General features: G+C 45.8%; 1 protein-coding gene across 3 annotated transcripts in view; it reads left to right on the top strand.

Annotated features, from left to right (window-relative positions):
* Positions 1-18837, top strand: part of osbpl1a (oxysterol binding protein-like 1A) — a 203802-nt gene that overhangs the window by 60187 nt on the left and 124778 nt on the right. For all 3 annotated transcript variants that reach the window (XM_048529335.2, XM_048529336.2, XM_059646272.1), the window contains one exon: positions 3184-3290. In XM_048529335.2, the coding sequence (XP_048385292.2) occupies positions 3184-3290 (107 nt within the window). The remainder of the gene's footprint in view (positions 1-3183; positions 3291-18837) is intronic.

Consider the following 18837-nt stretch of genomic DNA (forward strand, 5'->3'; position numbering starts at 1 on the left):
TAATGGGAACTGCAGATGCTGGAGAATCTGAGATAACAAAGTGTGGAGCTGGGTGAACACAGCAGGCCCAGCAGCATCTTAGGAGCACAAAAGCTGATGTTGCAGGATCTAGGCCCGAAACTTAGCTTTTGTGCTCCTAAGATGCTGCTTGGCCTGCTGTGTTCATCCAGCTCGACACTTTGATTAAAGTGGAGTTAAGGGTTATCAGATCAGCCATGATCTCATTGAATGGTAGAGCAGGCTGGATGGGGTGACTGGTCTACTTCTGCTCCTGTGTCTTATGAGTTTTTGCTTTCATATTTGCCCTTTCCCAATCTCGGCTTGTTTCTTAAAGCCCAATAAGGGGAGCTGGTGTTGTGGTGGTCATGTCACTGGACTAGTGACTCAGAGCTCCAGGCAAACTCTGGGGACTGTGGCTAACGGAATTTACATGAATAAATCTGGAATTGGAAGCTAGTCTCAGGTGTTGGTGATGGGGAAACTATCATCAATTGTTGTAAAAAAAACCTATCTGAATCGGTAATGCCCTTTAATCTGCTGGCTATACCTGGTCTGGTCGACATGCGACTTCAGACCCACTATGATGAGGTTGGCTCTTAACTGTCCTCTGAAATGACCAGACAAGCAACTCGGTTCAAGGGCAGTTAGTGATGGGCAACAAATGCTGGTCTGTCAGAGATACCTGCATGCCATGTGAAAATAGCTTTTAAACAATCAAAGAGCACAGGTAGAGACCATTCAGTCTATTTTGCCTGTGCTGGATTATAAAGAAAATTGAAATAATAAGTTGAAAGTAAAGGTTTTCAGGGCCATTGGATAAGAGCAGGAAGGAAGGAATTTATTTCTGCAGCTCTTTCAATTTCCTTTATGAACATTTCCATTGAAGCAGCTTCTATCATGCTTTCAATCCATGCATTCCAGATCACCACAACTCACTGTGTTTAAAGAAAGGAATGTCAATTTCACATCAGCTACAGTCTTTTTTACATTCAGCCTCTATTTCCAAATCTGAGGGTCCAGTATGATTTTAAACACATTTCTCACTCTGACCTGCCACCCGCATGTATTAGTAGAAACCCCGTCTTCAGGTTTTAAATTACGTAAACGATCCAGGAGCCATTCAGTCCACTTTCAATGCAATCATGACTGATCTGATAATCCTCATTTCCACTTTCCTGCCTTTTTCCCATAACCTTTGATTCCCTTCCCATTTAAAAATTTGTCTATCTCAGTCTTGATTATGCTGGATGTTCCGATAAGATCACTTTTCATTCTTTTATATTCCACAGAGTACAGGCCTAACTCACTCAATCTTTCCTCATAAGACAGTTGGCACTCCATAGCCAGGATCTGCTTAGTGCACCTTCAAGATAATCCTGCAATCCTTTTTAAAACTCTTCAGCTGTTTATCCATTTCTCTTCAAAAGCCACAATTGAACCTGCTTCCATCACGATCTGCAGTTGCATATTCTGGATTCCACATTCACATCTGCCACATCCAGATTTGCCACTTACCCTAAATTGTTATTAGATTCATAGAGTTGTACACCGTGGAATCAGACCCTTTGATCCAACTCATTCATGCTGACTAGACGCCCTAAATTAATCTCGTCCCGTTTGTTAGTATTTGGCCCATATCCCTCTAAACCGTTCCTATTCATATAGCCACCCCAATGTCTTAAATGTTGTAACACCTCCAACACTTTGCCTGGCAGCTCATTCCATTCACTCATCACCCTCTGTGTGAAAATGTTCTCTGGATTTTTGCCCTCTGCCAATAGAAATGCTTTCTCCCTGTCTACTCTGTCCAGATTCCAAATGACTTGAAAAGTGTGTATTTGCCCTGGTTAATGAAGACCATTTTTCATCTCTTGGACCTTAGATCCGGGACTATGGCAATGCAAAATAATATCTAAATACTGTTTAAATGTGACATGAGTTTCAGACTTCTTCACTTCTGGACGAAAGGCTTTCTCCTCAAACTCCTCCTTGCCTTCTACCTCCTACCTTGAACCTATGTTCTCTGGTTATTGACTCCTCTAGCGCTGGTGAAACTGCCTTCCTATACACCCTATCCATGTTCCTTATAATGTTATGCACCTCAGTCAGGTCCACTCTAAATCCTTCACTGTTCCAAGGAAAACAACTTCAGCCTTTAGTTAAAACTCAGATCTTCCAGCCCCAACAATATACTGCTAATTCTCTTCTGCATGCTCTCTGGTGCAATTGAATTGTAAAAGCAAATTATCGAAACTGTATGAGAAGAGAATAAAAACCAAGTTCCTGGAACAGCTTCCTCAGAACGGTTCTGAGGAAGGGTCACCGGACCCAAAACGTTAACTCTGTTTTTTCCCTCACAGATGCTGCCAGACCTGCTGAGCTTTTCCAGCAACTTTGTTTTTGTTCCTGATTTACAGCATCCATATTTCTTCCGGTTTTTATGAGAAGAGAATGGCAGCTAACTTAAAAGACAATCTGAAAGTCATCTATAAACCTCTAAACAGTGAAAACGTAGTAAATAAGGAGTGAGGCTGATCAGGGACCCAAAAAGGAAATGTAAAGCATGGCTGAGGAATTAAATGGATGCTTTTCACTTGTCTTTATTGAGAAGAAAGTGCTGCTGAGGCCATGGTGAAAGAGGAGATAGTTCAGAAACTTGAGATTAATATTGATAAGGAGGAGACATTGGGTCCCTGATTCCCCAGGGATGAGGAGTAGGATCACTTGTTCATCTTAAGTTGACACTTTAGACCTTGGTGTAGAGGGCACAATATCAGAATTTATGGATGATAAATAAATTGGGAAACACTGCCTTTGCAGTGAGGAGGACCATGTGGAAATTCAGAAGGATATGGTCAAGGTGGTGCAATGTGTTGACAAGTGGCCTGGTGACATTTAAAACAGAGAAGTGGAAAATTATTTATTTTGGGAGGACAAACACGATATAAAATTTGGGGTGCAGCAACTGAGAGAGCTGGGTACATGTGGCCACAAGCCATTGAAGATGACAAGTTGAGTGTGTGGCTAAAAAGACAAATGAGGTCCTGGGCTTCATTAATATTGGCCTAAGAATAAGTCGTATATGTGCATCATTCTTGCAAATTGTTGCATTTTAAGTCCAAATACAGTTAAGTTGCATGTCAGCACTCACTGAATAGTTCTTCATTTGGTGTTTTGCTACAGGATTGCCTCCCCGACTATTACAGAAGGTGAAAGATGTAACTGAGTCATCCAGAATTGCATGTATTACGCTCAGCAACTGTATTCTATTCATCTCAAAGCAAGAAGCGGTTTGTATTTTTCGTATTGTATCTAATATGTCTGTGATGAATGGCTAAAGAACATGCTTTAGCTTTTGTACAATCATACATTGTAAGAGGAGGCCACTCGGCCTGCTGTGCCTGTGCTGGCTCTTTGAAAGATCTGTGCAACTCCAACTTTACTTTTCCTGCAGGCCTACGATCTTCTCCCTTTTCAGCCTTAGAAATTCAGGAGAAATGTCTTCACCCAAAATCATAGGAGTGCTGGAACATTGGAAATAGGAGCAGGAGGATCTATATGACCCATTCAGCCTGATCCATGATTCAGTAAGATCATGGCTGATTGATCCCAGCTAGGCCCCCTCTTTCTTTTATTCTTTTGGATGTAGGCATCACTGGCAAGATCAACCTTTGTTGTCCAGCCCTAATTGCCCTCAAAGGTGGAGGTGAGCTGCCTTCATGAACTGTTGCAGACCATGTGCTGTAGGTAGACCCATTATGCCCTTAGGGAGACAGTACCAGCATTTTGACCAGCAATACTGATGAAACAGTGATATGTTTCCAAGTTAGGGTGGTGAGTAGCTCAACTGGGAAGGGACAGGGAGTGGTGTTCCTATGTACCTACTGCTTTTGCCTTGTTGCCCATCCTTAATTGTCTTTGAACTGAGCAATTTTCTCAATAATATTTGAGCGTAATAGCCACATTGTTGTGGGTCTGGAGTCGTATGAAGGTTGGATCAGGTGAGGATTACAGATTTCTTTCCCTAAACTGCATTAGTGACACAGGTTGGGCCTTTGCCCTGGAATTTGCACCCTAAGGCTCAGAACCTCCAACCTCCCCCCTCTTCCCCCTGCCCCCTCCATCTCATTAACCTACATTTGCAACCACGTTTCTGATAAGGTTTCAGATTTGCGTGCCAGGTTGGTGTGTTTGGTTGAGGACATTTTGTCACCCTGCTGGGTAACACTGTCAGTGCACCTCTCGTGAAGCGTCGGTGTTCTGTCCCGCTTGTTATTTATATGCCTTGGTTTGCTGGGGTGGTTGGCATCACTTGCGGTTCTGTTTTTCTGTAGTTTGTATATTGGGTCCCATTCTATGTGTTTGTTGTTGGAGTTCCGGGCATCCAGGAATTCCTGGCACGTCTCTGTTTGGCTTGTGCTATTACGGATGTGTTGTCCCGGTCAAATTCGTGTCCTTCTTTGTCTGTGTGTATTGAGACCAGTGAGCTGCATCAGGACGTTGTTCAAATGAGTGACAACACACTGCGGCAACCCGGAATGGTGCAAAGCAGAACAGTAGCACTTATTCTGAGTTTTTAAAAGGAATGGATACCCAAAAAGCACAACCCGCCATTACCTCCACAACTAGAAGACACGCCATGGCCAGACACACTAGTCACCCTACTGTACATCAGAAATGACCACAAGACTACTCGGACCCCTAGGTATCAGGGTAGCCCACAGACTGACAGCTACTGACAAATGTAAAGGATCCCATACCCACCACAAATAAAACTAATGTAATATACAAAATACCATGCAAGGACTGTGAGAAATGTTACACGGGTCAAACTGGAAGAAAACTGGCAGTAAAGATACACAAATACGAACTAGCCACCAGGAAACGTGACCAATTCTCGCTGGACTCAATACACACAGAAAAATAAGGAGACAGATTCGACTGGGACAATACCCATAATATCACAAGCCAAACAGAGACACGCCAGGGAGTTTCTGGAGGCCTGGCATTCCAACCAGAACTCTGTCGACAAATACAGTGAACTGGACCTGATATACAAACCACTAAAAAGCAGAACTGGAAGTAATGCCAACCACCCCAGAAAGGGAGGGATGTAAATAACAAGCGGGACAGAGCACCGACGCTTCACTGGGGTGCACTGATGATGTTACCCAGCAGGGCGACAAAATGTCTGCAATCAAACACAGCAGCTCGACTAGCAAGTCTGCAACCTCATCCGCAACCCAAGCTATAAGTCTCCTCAAAAACATCAAGCCTCTGACAATCTGCTCCAACGTCTACGTGTGTGTCTGGATGTTGAATTTTGTTTAGTAAAGCTCCTTTGGAAAACTTGGGACGCTCTAGTGTATTAAAAATAATACATAAATGCACGATGTTGTCGATCGCTAGAGCTGTCCAACAGAAGATTAACGCTGTGACAATTGTCTGTCAAAGTAAAAACAGCTGGAGTGACTCGTGATTGTGAAAATATTTAAGGAAGATTGTTGGGTCAGTCATTGCCACATCAGCTGTTAGGAAGAGTAGTGTGCTTAGCTATATTCCATCTTTTCTTTGAATCTCAATAACTAAGTTTCTTTCAATGTTGAGTGGATTGAGTTATTTAGTCAGAATAATAAAGGTGGAAGCTGACTATGTCAGAGGTTGCAATTTTTTTGGGCTTAAGGACCAGAATAATCTGAAAGTTTATACATTTGAATAGGGCTGGAGAAACTCCGAAGGTCTAGCAGTATCTGTAGAAAGAGAAACAGAGTTAATATATCGAGTCCAAAAGACTCTTCAGAACTCCGCAAGTGTTCCAAAGAAAGACATAGCGACTTTGAAGGAGATAACAGGAACTGCAGATGCTGGAGAATCCAAGATAACAAAGTGTCGAGCTGGATGAACACAGCAGGTCAAGCAGCATCTCAGGAGCACAAAAGCTGACGTTTCGGGCCCAGACCCTTCTTCAGAGAGGGGGATGGGGAGAGGGAACTGGAATAAATAGGGAGAGAGGGGGAGGCAGACCGAAGATGGAGAGAAAAAAAGATAGGTGGAGAGGAGAGTATAGGTGGGGAGGTAGGGAGGGGATAGGCCAGTCCAGGGAAGACGGACAGGTCAAGGAGGTGGGATAAGATTAGTAGGTAGGAGATGGAGGTGCGGCTTGGGGTGGGAGGAGGGGATAAGTGAGGGGAAGGACAGGTTAGGGAGGCAGAGTCAGGCTGGGCTGGTTTTGGGATGCAGTGGGGGGAGGGGATGAGCTGGGCTGGTTTTGGGATGCAGTGGGGGGAGGGGATGAGCTGGGGTGGTTTTGGGATGCAGTGGGGGGAGGGGATGAGCTGGGCTGGTTTTGGGATGCGGTGGGGGAAGGGGAGATTTTGAAGCTGGTAAAGTCCACATTGATACCATTGGGCTGCAGGGTTCCCAAGCGGAATATGAGTTGCTGTTCCTGCAACCTTCGGGTGGCAACATTGTGGCACTGCAGGAGGCCCATGATGGACATGTCATCTGAAGAATGGGAGGGGGAGTTAAAATGGTTCGCGACTGGGAGGTGCAGTTGTTTATCGCGAACCGAGCGGAGGTGTTCTGCAAAGCGGTCCCCAAGCCTCCACTTGGTTTCCCCAATGTAGAGGAAGCCACACCGGGTACAATGGATACAGTATACCACATTGGCAGATGTGCAGATGAACCTCTGCTTAATATGGAAAGTCATCTTGGGGCCTGGGATGGGGGTGAGGAAGGTGGTGTGGGGGCCAAGTGTAGCACTTCCTGCAGTTGCAGGGGAAGGTGCCGGGTGTGGTGGGGTTGGAGGGCAGTGTGGAGCAAACAAGGGAGTCACGGAGAGAGTGGTCTCTCCGGAAAGCCGACAGGGGTGGGGATGGAAAAATGTCTTGGGTGGTGGGGTTGGATTGTAGATGGCGGAAGTGTCAGAGGATGATGCGTTGTATCCGGAGGTTGGTGGGGTGGTGTGTGAGAATGAGGGGGTTCCTCTGGGGGCGGTGTGTGAGGGATGTGTTGCGGGAAATGTGGGAGACGCGGTCAAGGGCGTTCTCGACCACTGTGGGGAAGAATTTGGACATCTGGGATGTGCGGGATGGAATGCCTCATCCTGGGAGCAGATGCGGCGGAGGAATTGGGAATAGGGGATGGAATTTTTGCAGGAGGGTGGGTGGGGGGAGGTGTATTCTAGGTAGCTGTGGAAGTCGGTGGTCTTGAAATGGACATCAGTTACAAGCTGGTTGCCTGAGATGGAGACTGAGAGGTCCAGGAAGGTGAGGGATGTGTTGGAGATGACCCAGGTGAACTTGAGGTTGGAGTGGAAGGTGTTGGTGAAGTGGATGAACTGTTCAAGCTCCTCTGGGGAGCAAGAGGTGCCACCCTTGTCTGCGGGTTTGATGGTGAGGTTGGGGTTGCAGCAGAGGGCTGCCCGTTCTGTGGGGGAGAGGTTGGAGTGGGTGAGTGGTCAAGAACGCCCTTGACCGCGTCTCCCGCAACACATCCCTCACACCCTGCCCCCGCCACAACCGCCCCCAGAGGGAACCCCCTTGTTGTCACACACCACCTCACCAACCTCCGGATACAACGCATCATCCTCCGACACTTCCACCATCTACAATCCGACCCCACCACCCAAGACATTTTTCCATCCCCACCCTTGTCTGCTTTCCGGAGAGACCACTCTCTCCGTGACTCCCTTGTTCGCTCCACACTGCCCTCCAACCCCACCACACCTGGCACCTTCCCCTGCAACCGCAGGAAGTGCTACACTTGCCCCCACACCACCTCCCTCACCCCTATCCCAGGCCCCAAGATGACCTTCCATATTAAGCAGAGGTTCACCTGCACATCTGCCAATGTGGTATACTGTATCCATTGTACCCGGTGTGGCTCCCTCCACATTGGGGAAACCAAGCGGAGGCTTGGGGACCGCTTTGCAGAACACCTCCGCTCAGTTCGCAACAAACTACTGCACCTCCCAGTCGCAAACCATTTCCACTCCCCCTCCCATTCTCTAGATGACATGTCCATCATAGGCCTCCTGCAGTGCCACAATGATGCCACCCGAAGGTTGCAGGAACAGCAACTCATATTCCGCTTGGGAACCCTGCAGCCCAATGGTATCAATGTGGACTTTACCAGCTTCAAAATCTCCCCTCCCCCCACTGCATCCCAAAACCAGCCCAGTTCATCCCCTCGCCCCACTGCACCACACAACCAGCCCAGCTCTTCCCCTCCCCCTCCCCCTACTCCCAAAACCAGCCCAGCCTGTCTCTGACAACAAAATGTGAGGCTGGATGAACACAGCAGGCCAAGCAGCATCCCAGGAGCACAAAAGCTGACGTTTCGGGCCTAGACCCTTCTTCAGAGAGGGGGATGGGGAGAGGGAACTGGAATAAATAGGGAGAGAGGGGGAGGCGGACCGAAGATGGAGAGAAAAGAAGATAGGTGGAGAGAGTATAGGTGGGGAGGCAGGGAGGGGATAGGTCAGTCCAGGGAAGACGGACAGGTCAAGGAGGTGGGATGAGGTTAGTAGGTAGATGGGGGTGCGGCTTGGGGTGGGAGGAAGGGATGGGTGAGAGGAAGAACCGGTTAGGGAGGCAGAGACAGGTTGGACTGGTTGTGGGATGCAGTGGGTGGGGGGGGAAGAGCTGGGCTGGTTGTGTGGTGCAGTGGGGGGAGGGGACAAACTAGGCTGGTTTAGGGGTGCAGTATTTTAACCAGCCTGTCTCTGCCTCCCTAACCTGTTCTTCCTCTCACCCATCCCTTCCTCCCACCCCAAGCCGCACCTCCATCTCCTACCTACTAACCTTATCCCACCTCCTTGACCTGTCCGTCTTCCCTGGACTGACCTATCCCCTCCCTACCTCCCCACCTATACTCTCCTCTCCACCTATCTTCTTTTCTCTCCATCTTCGGTCCGCCTCCCCTTCTCTCCCTATTTATTCCAGAACCCTCTCCCCATCCCCCTCTCTGATGAAGGGTCTAGGCCCGAAACGTCAGCTTTTGTGCTCCTGAGATGCTGCTTGACCTGCTGTGTTCATCCAGCTCCACACCTTGTTATCTTAGATGCTGCCAGAACTGAGTTTCCCCAGTAATTTCTGGTTTTGTTTCAGGTCTGCAGCATCCGCAGTATTTTTTTTGTTTTGTTTCAGGATGAATGATGGGGGTTAAGCATGCGCGAAGCTGCTGTAGCTGTGTAGTTGAGTTGGGATTGTGGAGGGAGGTGAGGGACCTGTTATTTCCTGTGGAAGGCTACATTTCAACACACTCTGGTGCACGGTTTACATCACTAGAGCCTGGGCTCGGGCGGCATGGCCTAGTACGTGGGAGGACACGGAGTTGTGGGCGGGGCTTGGGCCCCTGAATTTGAATAGGGCAGGGTCCGTATCCCACCCTGTTTCCTGCCCTCGGGCAGTGCTCGTGGCTCTGGCTTGATGCGGGCCTCGAGTGGCGGTGAGGGAGATCCCACAGCCTTAGGTGACACGTCAGAGGTTCATCCACATAGCCCCACTCTGACCCCCCCCCCCCAACGTTCCTCCCTCCCCTCGACATTCCTCGACCCCTCAACATTCACCTCCCCAACAGTCCCCCACCAAACATTCCTGCCAACTCTGACCCCCTCTTCACCCTCACATTCCCTCCTACACTGACCCTCCCTCCCCCACGCTGACTTCCTCATTCCCCTCCGCCACACTGTCTACACCGCACACACTGATATCGGCCCCGCACTTACAGCCTCCTCCCCACACTGACCCCCCCACTTCCCCTTCCCCTTACCACACTGACCCCCATTCCTCCCCTCCACACTGACTCCACCCCCACACTGACCCCCCCATTCCCCCTTCCCACACATACAGCCCCCTCCCACACTGATCCCCCCCCATTCCCCCTTCCCACAGTGACACTCCCCCATACCCACCTCCCATTGTTGACCCTCCCCATTTCCCCCCTCCGACACTGTCCGTCCCCCATTCCCCCCCCACACTGACACCCCCAAACTGACCCACCCATTTCCCCCTCCTTAACTTACCCCCTACACTGACCCCCTGACTTCCCTGCCACACTAACTCCCCCCGACATCCCCGCCCCAACACTGACACCCCATTCACCCCCCGACAACCCCTTCGCACACTGACTCCCACACACTACCCCCACACACTGACACCCCCATTCCCCATTCCTACACCCCCCCCATTTCCCCTTCCCACATTGACCCCCATTCCCAAACCCCACGCTGACCCTCCCACATTCCCACCTCCCACTCTTCCAGTCCCCCCCCCAACACTGAAACCCCCACACTGAATCTGACTCTGCTGACATCCCCCTCTACACTGACACACCCCCCACATTGACACCCCATTCTCCCCTCCCACACATACCCCCCCGTCTCCACATTCTCCCCCCCCCCGTCCCCACATTCCTTCCCCCCCCGTCCCCACATTCCTTCCCCCCCCCGTCCCCACATTCCTTCCCCCCCCCGTCCCCACATTCCTTCCCCCCCCCGTCCCCACATTCCTTCCCCCCCCGTCCCCACATTCTTCCCCCCCCCGTCACCACGTTCCTCCCCCCCCCCGCCCCTATCCGTTCCCTTTCCCTCCCAGCCATTCCCCCGCACCAGTCTGTTCCTGCACTTTGCTCGAGTGATGTATTGTGGACGTTGAAAATTTCGAATTAACACAACAATGCAGCATCTAAACTGTGTTCCCACTTTATCTCTGTGACCTTTCATCGGGACCGAGAAAAGTAGAAGGATTTGATAGGTGTCGAGCAAGTGAAAGGAGCTAATCCCCAAGTTTAAATTGAGCTTCATTGGAACATTGCAGGAGGGCGAGTTCGGAGTCAGGAGCCTGGTACTGAATTTAAATGACAGGCGACCAAAATCTTGGGCTTGGAGAATATTCACAACGACCTCCAGGTAAATTTAAGCAAACAAAGGCAGCTTTTAAATGAATAATCTTTTAAAACATTATCCCTGTTAGAAGCTTTTTAAATGCACAAGTCCTTACATTTACAATGTCTAAATACAATTTTTCCCCTCTCCTGAAAGTAAATAAGACTTTTACCATGTTTCTACTGGGAGTAACGTTGAATTGTGTTAACTGGAGCACCTTTGTGTCAATTAATGCATAAGCAATTTACAATTTATAGGCTGTGGGAGCACAGTATTAAATCTGCATGCCTTTCAAACAAAAAGTGATAAATTGTTGAGTAATCGTAACTAGCTTTGCACAAAGAATAAAACTTAACACAGTGACTTTATTTTTAAAATGAAAAAATCAGCTTGGGTATTACTAAATCCTGTTTTCCCATATCAAGAATCTGTTAAACATAAGTGTGAATGGGGATTTTGTTTTCAGAACATCAGAGCAAAGAATATTTTGAGCTGTCGAGTCATCAGCCTGTAGTAATTCCTTGTTTATCAAAGTGTTCACACTTGAGTATTGATAAATTGTGCATTTTAACAAAAATCATTGTTAAAGAAATTACACGTTTTATGTCTGAAGTCCCATTTGAACCATTCAAATAGAATTGCTTAGTTAACTTAAATCAGCAGTGAAGAGAAATGTTGCAATAGACTTTTATTTTTGCAGCGCTATTTTAAAAATTCAGCTTCAAAATGTAATCTTTATGAAGTTCAGTTGAAGGAAAATTGTGAAATTTATGTATTTAATTTATAAAAGAAGGAAACAAAAAAACCTTTAAAGTTTAGGAAATTAGGCCAAGAATTATCATTCACCCTGGTTCAGTTGTTAGAGGTTATTAAGGATTAATGTGGATGTGGTTTATCCAATTGGTGAATGGAGCAATTTTGATAACATTTGTTAAGGCTACTTTTGAAATTGAAATTTCTGAATTACTTCACAAAAAGTATAACAGGACTTCTCGTGTGTTGAGGACGATGAGATGGATCAAATGGCCAAGTTTATGCTTGGCTCATGAAGAGGAACCAAGCATAACCTCACCTAGATTTCAGGTGCAGCATTTGTAGATATATCTCAGACTTGAAGGGACTTGTGGTTCTGGTCATTGATTGTATTCAATGTAATGAGCTGGCACACAGAGCACAGCATTCATAAGACTGTAAGATATAGGATCAGAATTAGGCCATTCTGTCCCACATTCCATTTGAAATAAAGGTCATTATTCTATTTGACCATAAGACATAGGAGTGGAAGTAAGGCCATTCGGCCCATTGAGTCCACTCCGCCATTTAATAATGGCTGATGGGCATTTCAACTCCACTTCCCTGCACTCTCCCCGTAGCCCTTAATTCCTTGTGAGATCAAGAATTTATCAATCTCTGCCTTGAAGACATTTAACGACCCGGCCTCCACTGTGCTCCGTGGCAATGAATTCCACAGGCCCACCACTCTCTGGCTGGGGAAATGTCTCCTCATTTTCATTTTAAATTTGCCCCCTCTAATTCTAAGGCTGTGCCCACGGGTCCTAGTCTCCCCGCCCAACGGAAACAACTTCTCAGCATCCACCCCTTCTAAGCCATACATTATCTTTTAAGTTTCTATTAGATCTCCCCTCAACCTTCTAAACTCTAATGAATACAATCTCAGGATCCTCAGCTGTTCCTCGTACGTTAAACCTACCATCCCAGGGATCTCTTCTCTGATGAAGGGTCTAGGCCCGAAACATCAGCCTTTGTGCTCCTGAGATGCTGCTTGGCCTGCTGTGTTCATCCAGTTCCACACTTTTTTATCTTGGGAACGCAGATGCTGTAGAATCCATTATCACTCATTCCAGGGATCATCCGTGTGAATCTCCGCTGGACACGCTCCAGCGCCAGTATGTCCTTCCTGAGGTGTGGGGCCCAAAATTGGACACAGTATTCTAAATGGGGCCTAACTAGAGCTTTATAAAGTCTCAGAAGCACATTGCTGCTTTTATATTCCAACCCCCTCGAGATAAACGACAACATTACATTTGCCTTCTTAATCACAGACTCTACCTGCAAGTTAACCTTTAGAGAATCCTGGACCAACACTCCCAGATCCCTTTGTACTTCTGCTTTATGAATTTTCTCACCGTTTAGAAAATAGTCCATACCTGTATTCTTTTTTCGAAAGTGCAAGACCTCGCATTTGCTTATGTTGAATTTCATCAGCCACTTCCTGGACCACTCTCCTAAACTGTCTAAAGTTTTCTGCAGCCCCCACCTCCTCAGTACTACCTGCCCACCCACCTATCTTTGTATAATTGGCAAACTTCGCCAGAATGCCCCCAGTCCCTTCATCCAGATCATTAATATATAAAGTGAACAGCTGTGGCCCCAACACTGAACCCTGCGGGACACCACTTGTCTTCTCTATAACCTGCTGAACTTGTATGTTTGTGATTTTTGCGAGGGACACCCCAGGATTCCTTTTTGCGACAGCTTTCTGCGGTTTTTCTCCACTTAAATAATACTCAGCTCCACCTCTTCAGGTCAAGCCATAGCCTCACATTTTCCCACACTATATTCCATGTGCCAAGTTCTTGCCCATTCATTTAACCAGTCTATATCAGCTGAATTCCACGAGTCATCTCCTGTGCTCAGAGTCAGGTGAGAGGGGTACTCTTTGCTGGACTAGTAATCCAGAACCCTTAGCTAATGTTACAGGGTCATTGGTTCAGATACCACCATGGAAGATCAAGATATTTAAATTCAATGAAAAAAAAGTCTCGAATTTTTTTTAAAAAATGCTTGTCTAATGCCACCCATGTAATTACATAAAATTGTGGTGAAAATCTGTCTGGCTTGTTAATATCCTATAGGGAAGGTCAGGCCTACATGTGACTCTAGATCCAAAGCAATGTGGTTGACTCTTAACTGCCCACTGAGTAATTAGGGATGAGCAATAAATGCCAGCTTAGCCAGTGGCACCCCACATCCCATGGATGAATTCAAATAAAGGGCTCATTGCCTTGGCATCAAGTAGGTTTGGTCAGGCAGGCAGGACCTGCCTCACTGTTGCTACTGGACTTGTATAGCAAGAAGTGCTGGATACTAAGTGCCAGAGTGTTCTAATGCTTCTCGAGGGACCTAGCCAACAGGTGAACAAAACTGAGCAAATTAGAATTGTGGTCTTTAACATTATTTGAAGTGTTTATTTTTAGTTTCTTCCCCTGCAGTATGTTACAAATTAAAATGTAAAATTTTACTTTGTTGTTTTGGGAAAAATTTGAACTGTTCCAGAGAGATAGCAAGAACTGCAGATGCTGGAGTCAGAGATAACACATCTGGAGCTGGCAGAAAGCAGGCCAGGCAGCATCAGTGCAGCAGGAAAGTTGATGTTTTGGGTCGCGACCTCTCTTCCTGCTCCTATGATGCTGCTTGGCCCACTGTGTTCATCCAGCTCCACATGTTGTTATCTCAGGTTATGAGCAATGTTAACCCACTAAAGACTGACAGTATCCTCACTTTCAATCTCAATGGGGAAATGGCAGCATGTTGAATAATTACTTTGCCTCAGTATTTACAGTAGTAAAGGAGGATAGCTGGCCAGAAGATCTGAGGAAATTAATAGTGGATGTGGTACATGCACTGAATAAAATTAATGTAAGTAAAACATCACTAATGAGGAAATTAATGGAATCTGAGGGACAGATCCCTGGGACTTACAGGTTTCCATCTGAGGGTGTTAAAGGAAGTAGGGAAGCGTATCGTCAACACCCAAACTGTAACCTTTCAGAATTCCTAGATACGGGAGTTGCCTTTTCTTGTGAAGAGTGGAAGAGGAAAACCAGGGAAATATAGGCCAGTTAACCTAACATCTGTGATGAGGAAGGTGCTGGAGTCTAGAATCAAAAATGTAGCAATCAGGGAGAGTTAGCATGGTCATGCCTCAACAAACCCCTCTGAATATTAGAGGAATATTATGGGTGTTGTTTATGTGGACCTCCAGAGGGCATTTGAGAAGGTCCCAAAAAAGAGATTGTTAATGAAAGTAGAAGCCCATGGAATTGAGGGCAAATTGCACTTGTGTCTGGAAAATTGGTTGAGTGGCAGGCGACAGAAAATAATGATATGGGTAGGTACTCAAATTGGCAGGATGTGACCATTGGTTTCCCCACAAGGATCTGTGTTAGATTGTTAACAACTTGGGTAATGGCGTAGAAAGTCACATGTCCAAATTTGCCAAAGACTCAAAGGTGCTATTGTAGACAGTGCAGATAATAGCATACAATTACAAAGAGACATTGACAGATGATGTGAATGAGCAAAAATGCAGCAGATTGGGTTCAATGTAAGCAAGTGTGAAGTTATCCATTTTGGGCTGAGAAAGAATAGATCAGATATGAAGTGAAATACAGTGGCTATCCAACGAGACTTGAGGGTGCAAGTGCATAGATCTTAAATGACTTGAACAGGTACAAAACAAAATCAAGAAAACTAATGGAATCCTGGTTTTTATATCAAGAGGACTGGAGTACAAGGAGTGGAAGTTGTGCTGCAGGCATACAAAACCCTAAGCTAGACTTCACTTATATATTGTGAACAGATCTGGGCACCAAACGTTTGGTGAGATATATTAAATATTAAGCTTGGAGATCATACAATGTAGATTTACAAGAACGTTACCTGGACTTCAGAAGTTGAGTTATAAAGAAAGACTATACAAATTAGACCTGTTGCCTTCAGAATTTAGAAGGTTAGTGGGTGATCTGATTGAAGTCTTCAGGCAATTAACAAGAAAAGACAGGGTAGATGAAGATAAGCACAGTTGGGGATTCTAGAACAAGGGGGTATAGCCTGAGAATTAGGGCTAGCCTGTTCAGGCATGATGTTAAGAATCCTTTCTACACAGGGGTTGGTAGATCTTTGGAACTCTTATCCCCAAATGGTAGTGGAGGCTGGATCAGTTGTTAATTTTAAATCTGAGATAGATAAAGTTTTGTTGCAAAGGTTTCAAGGGATATGGGCCAAAGGCAGGAATGTGGAGTTAGGCCACAGATCAGATCTAATTGGTTTATTTGAAATCACAAGCTCTTGGAGCTTAGCCCCTTCATCAGGTGAAGTGAGAGAGAAGCACACAGAACACGGAATTTCTGAGCAGATCTCTTTTTCAGGGCTGTGCCATGTTCCGAAAGTTTGTTCTCAGATAAATCTGTTGGACTATAATTTGGTATTGAGTGACTTCTGACTTGGTCCACCCCAGTCCAATACTGGTACCTTCACATCATGATCTTATTGAATAGTGCAACAAGCTCGAGGGATTGAATGGCTACTTCCTGTTCCTATGATCCTCTGCCATATTTAATAGGAGCTGAAGGAAGAGTACCAGTTTCATTTGGATTGACTGTTTACATCCACTGTTGGGTGAGTAATTGCCTCCACAGAAGCTGAGCTCAAGAATATTATATGGAGAACAATGACCTTTGTAAATTCGGACCAGAAAGATAGACTGCGCTGTGTGCTGGAGTGGTTTGCACTCAGGAGAGTGACTATTGAGTTAAATTGTTTATGATACCTACTTTTCCCATTCAACCATTAAAACCTGTTTAAAGTCTATTTAAGTAGGTCCTGTGATAGTCTCATGAAGTCCTAAAGTGCTTCCCTCCTGCTAAAGTGTGTTTGAAGTGCAGTCACTATGTTTGCGAGGCAAACAACTTGTAGTTTGAGCAAAAAAGGTCCTACAAATAGATATAGGGTCAATAAACAGATATGAAGTTAATTCTTGGGATGATGGGGGCTGTTTCTACAAGGAGTGAATGAGTTGGTGTGTCTATTTATAGAGCCTCCTTAGATGAATGAAAGGCTGTCTCTTTGAAGTATATAAAATTCTTAGGATTTGACAGCATAGAAGTTGTGAGGATGTTGCTCAGACTGTAAATTTCTGTAATTCTTATTTGCATATAATGGACGGCACGGGGCGCACAGCACCAGGGACCCAGGTTCGATTTCGCCTTTGGGCACCTATCTGTGTGGAGTTTGCACATTCTCCCTGTATCTGCATGGGTTTCCTCCGGGTGCTCCGGTTTCCTCCCATAGTCCACAGATGTGCGGGTTAAGTCGATTGGCTGTGCTAAAATGCCATTCTATAATGATCACGGATGTGTGCATGGGTTACAGGGAAAGGGTAATGGATCTGGGTGGGGTACTCCTGAGAGGTGTGGACTTGTTGGGCCAAAGGACCTGTTTCCACACTGTAGGGATTCTATACCGAGAAAATCAGTACATTTACAAGAATACCAAACCAAGACCACTTGCTAGACTTGTTGATTGGAAGATGCTGCCCCCACTGCTTTAATGAGACCAAGACATTTCACGCCAACATCTTATTACTCCTCTGACGTCTGTAAACCATCCTAAATTGTCACGGTTGTATTCTTTGTTTATCTAATTGACTAATGCATCCTACCTAAACTACTGCTTGACACCCTTTAGTAAACTATCAGAAAATTACTTACTGTTGACTGCTTATACTAGATAAGTGATCAAAAATCTCTGAAATCATTTGAGCCACACAAATGCCAGACCATCTCCAGTAAGAGGCAATCTAACCACAACCCCTTGATATTCAATGGCGCTACCATCACAGACTTTTCCATTACCAATATCCTGGGGCTTAGCCAGAAACTGAACTGAACTTGCTATATAAATATAGTGGCTACAAGAGTAGCCAGAGGCTAGGAATCCTGCAGCGAGTAACTCGCCTCCTAAGTTCCCAGAGTTTGTCCACCACCTACAAGACACAGGTCAGAAATGAGATTGAATGCTTCCCACTTACCTGGATGGGTGCAACTTCAACAACAAGAAGCTTGACTCATCCAAGACACAGCTGCTTGCTTGATTGGCATCACATCCACAAATATTCAGTCACTTTACCACCAATGCTCAGCAACAGCAGTATATACAATCTACAAGATGCACTGCAGAAATTCACCTAGGGTAGCACCTTCTAAACCCAAGACCACTTCCATTTGGAAGGATCTAGGTAGGAGATACATGGGAATACTGCCAACTGCAAGTTCCCCTCCAAGCCACTCACCATCCTGCCTTGGAAATATATTGCCGTTCCTTCACTGTCACTGGGTCACAACCCTGGAATTCCCTCTCCCAAATCATTGTGGATTTCTCAGCAGCAGCCCAAGAATGAAGCTCACCACCACCTTAAAGGCAACTAGGAATGGCAATAAATGCTGGCCGGCCAGACTGCCCACATCCCATGAATGAATTAAGGAAAGACAGTGGAACCTGCTATCTACATTGAAGTGAAACATAGATGTACTAAAAGGGTCACTAAAAGCAAGTTTAAGTTAAAATGTTGACAATGACAGATGAAGCCAGGTGGGAGGAGGCTCACTTGGAGCTCAAATGCTGACAGATCAGTTAGAAAGGCCGTTTTCTATGGTGCAACTTCAATGTGATGGAGAAGGAACTTGAAAACCAGGAACCTATTTATTGTTGCAGTGAAATTTAGAGTATAGAATGGAAGTGTTCAGCTGTGCTCTAGTAAATTGCTAACAAAGGATCTTGTCGAAAGACACTATTTTAATGAAACAGACTTTTTGAACATAAATAATACGGAAATAGCACTGAAGAGTTGATTGATATTTGAGAAAGAATAAGGAAACTGAGCAGGGTTGACTAAATGATCACCACTTGGCAGAAACACTTGAAAATGTGCAATCTCTTTCAGCTATTGTCGGCTTTCCCCTCGATCACTTGGTGTATTAGTAACGTTAGGATCGGGAGATTATGTAAAACATACTAGAATAAAAGCACTTAAGAGGGTTAAATTATCTGAATTTCTTACTCGAAACGTAATAAAAGACAAGTGCTTGAGAAGAGCAAAGAATAATTAGAAAACAATTCCTCACAAGAAATCAGACAAATGGTGAAAG

This window comes from Stegostoma tigrinum, chromosome 5 (assembly GCF_030684315.1).
Source record: "Stegostoma tigrinum isolate sSteTig4 chromosome 5, sSteTig4.hap1, whole genome shotgun sequence".
Classification (NCBI taxonomy): Eukaryota; Metazoa; Chordata; class Chondrichthyes; order Orectolobiformes; family Stegostomatidae; genus Stegostoma; species Stegostoma tigrinum.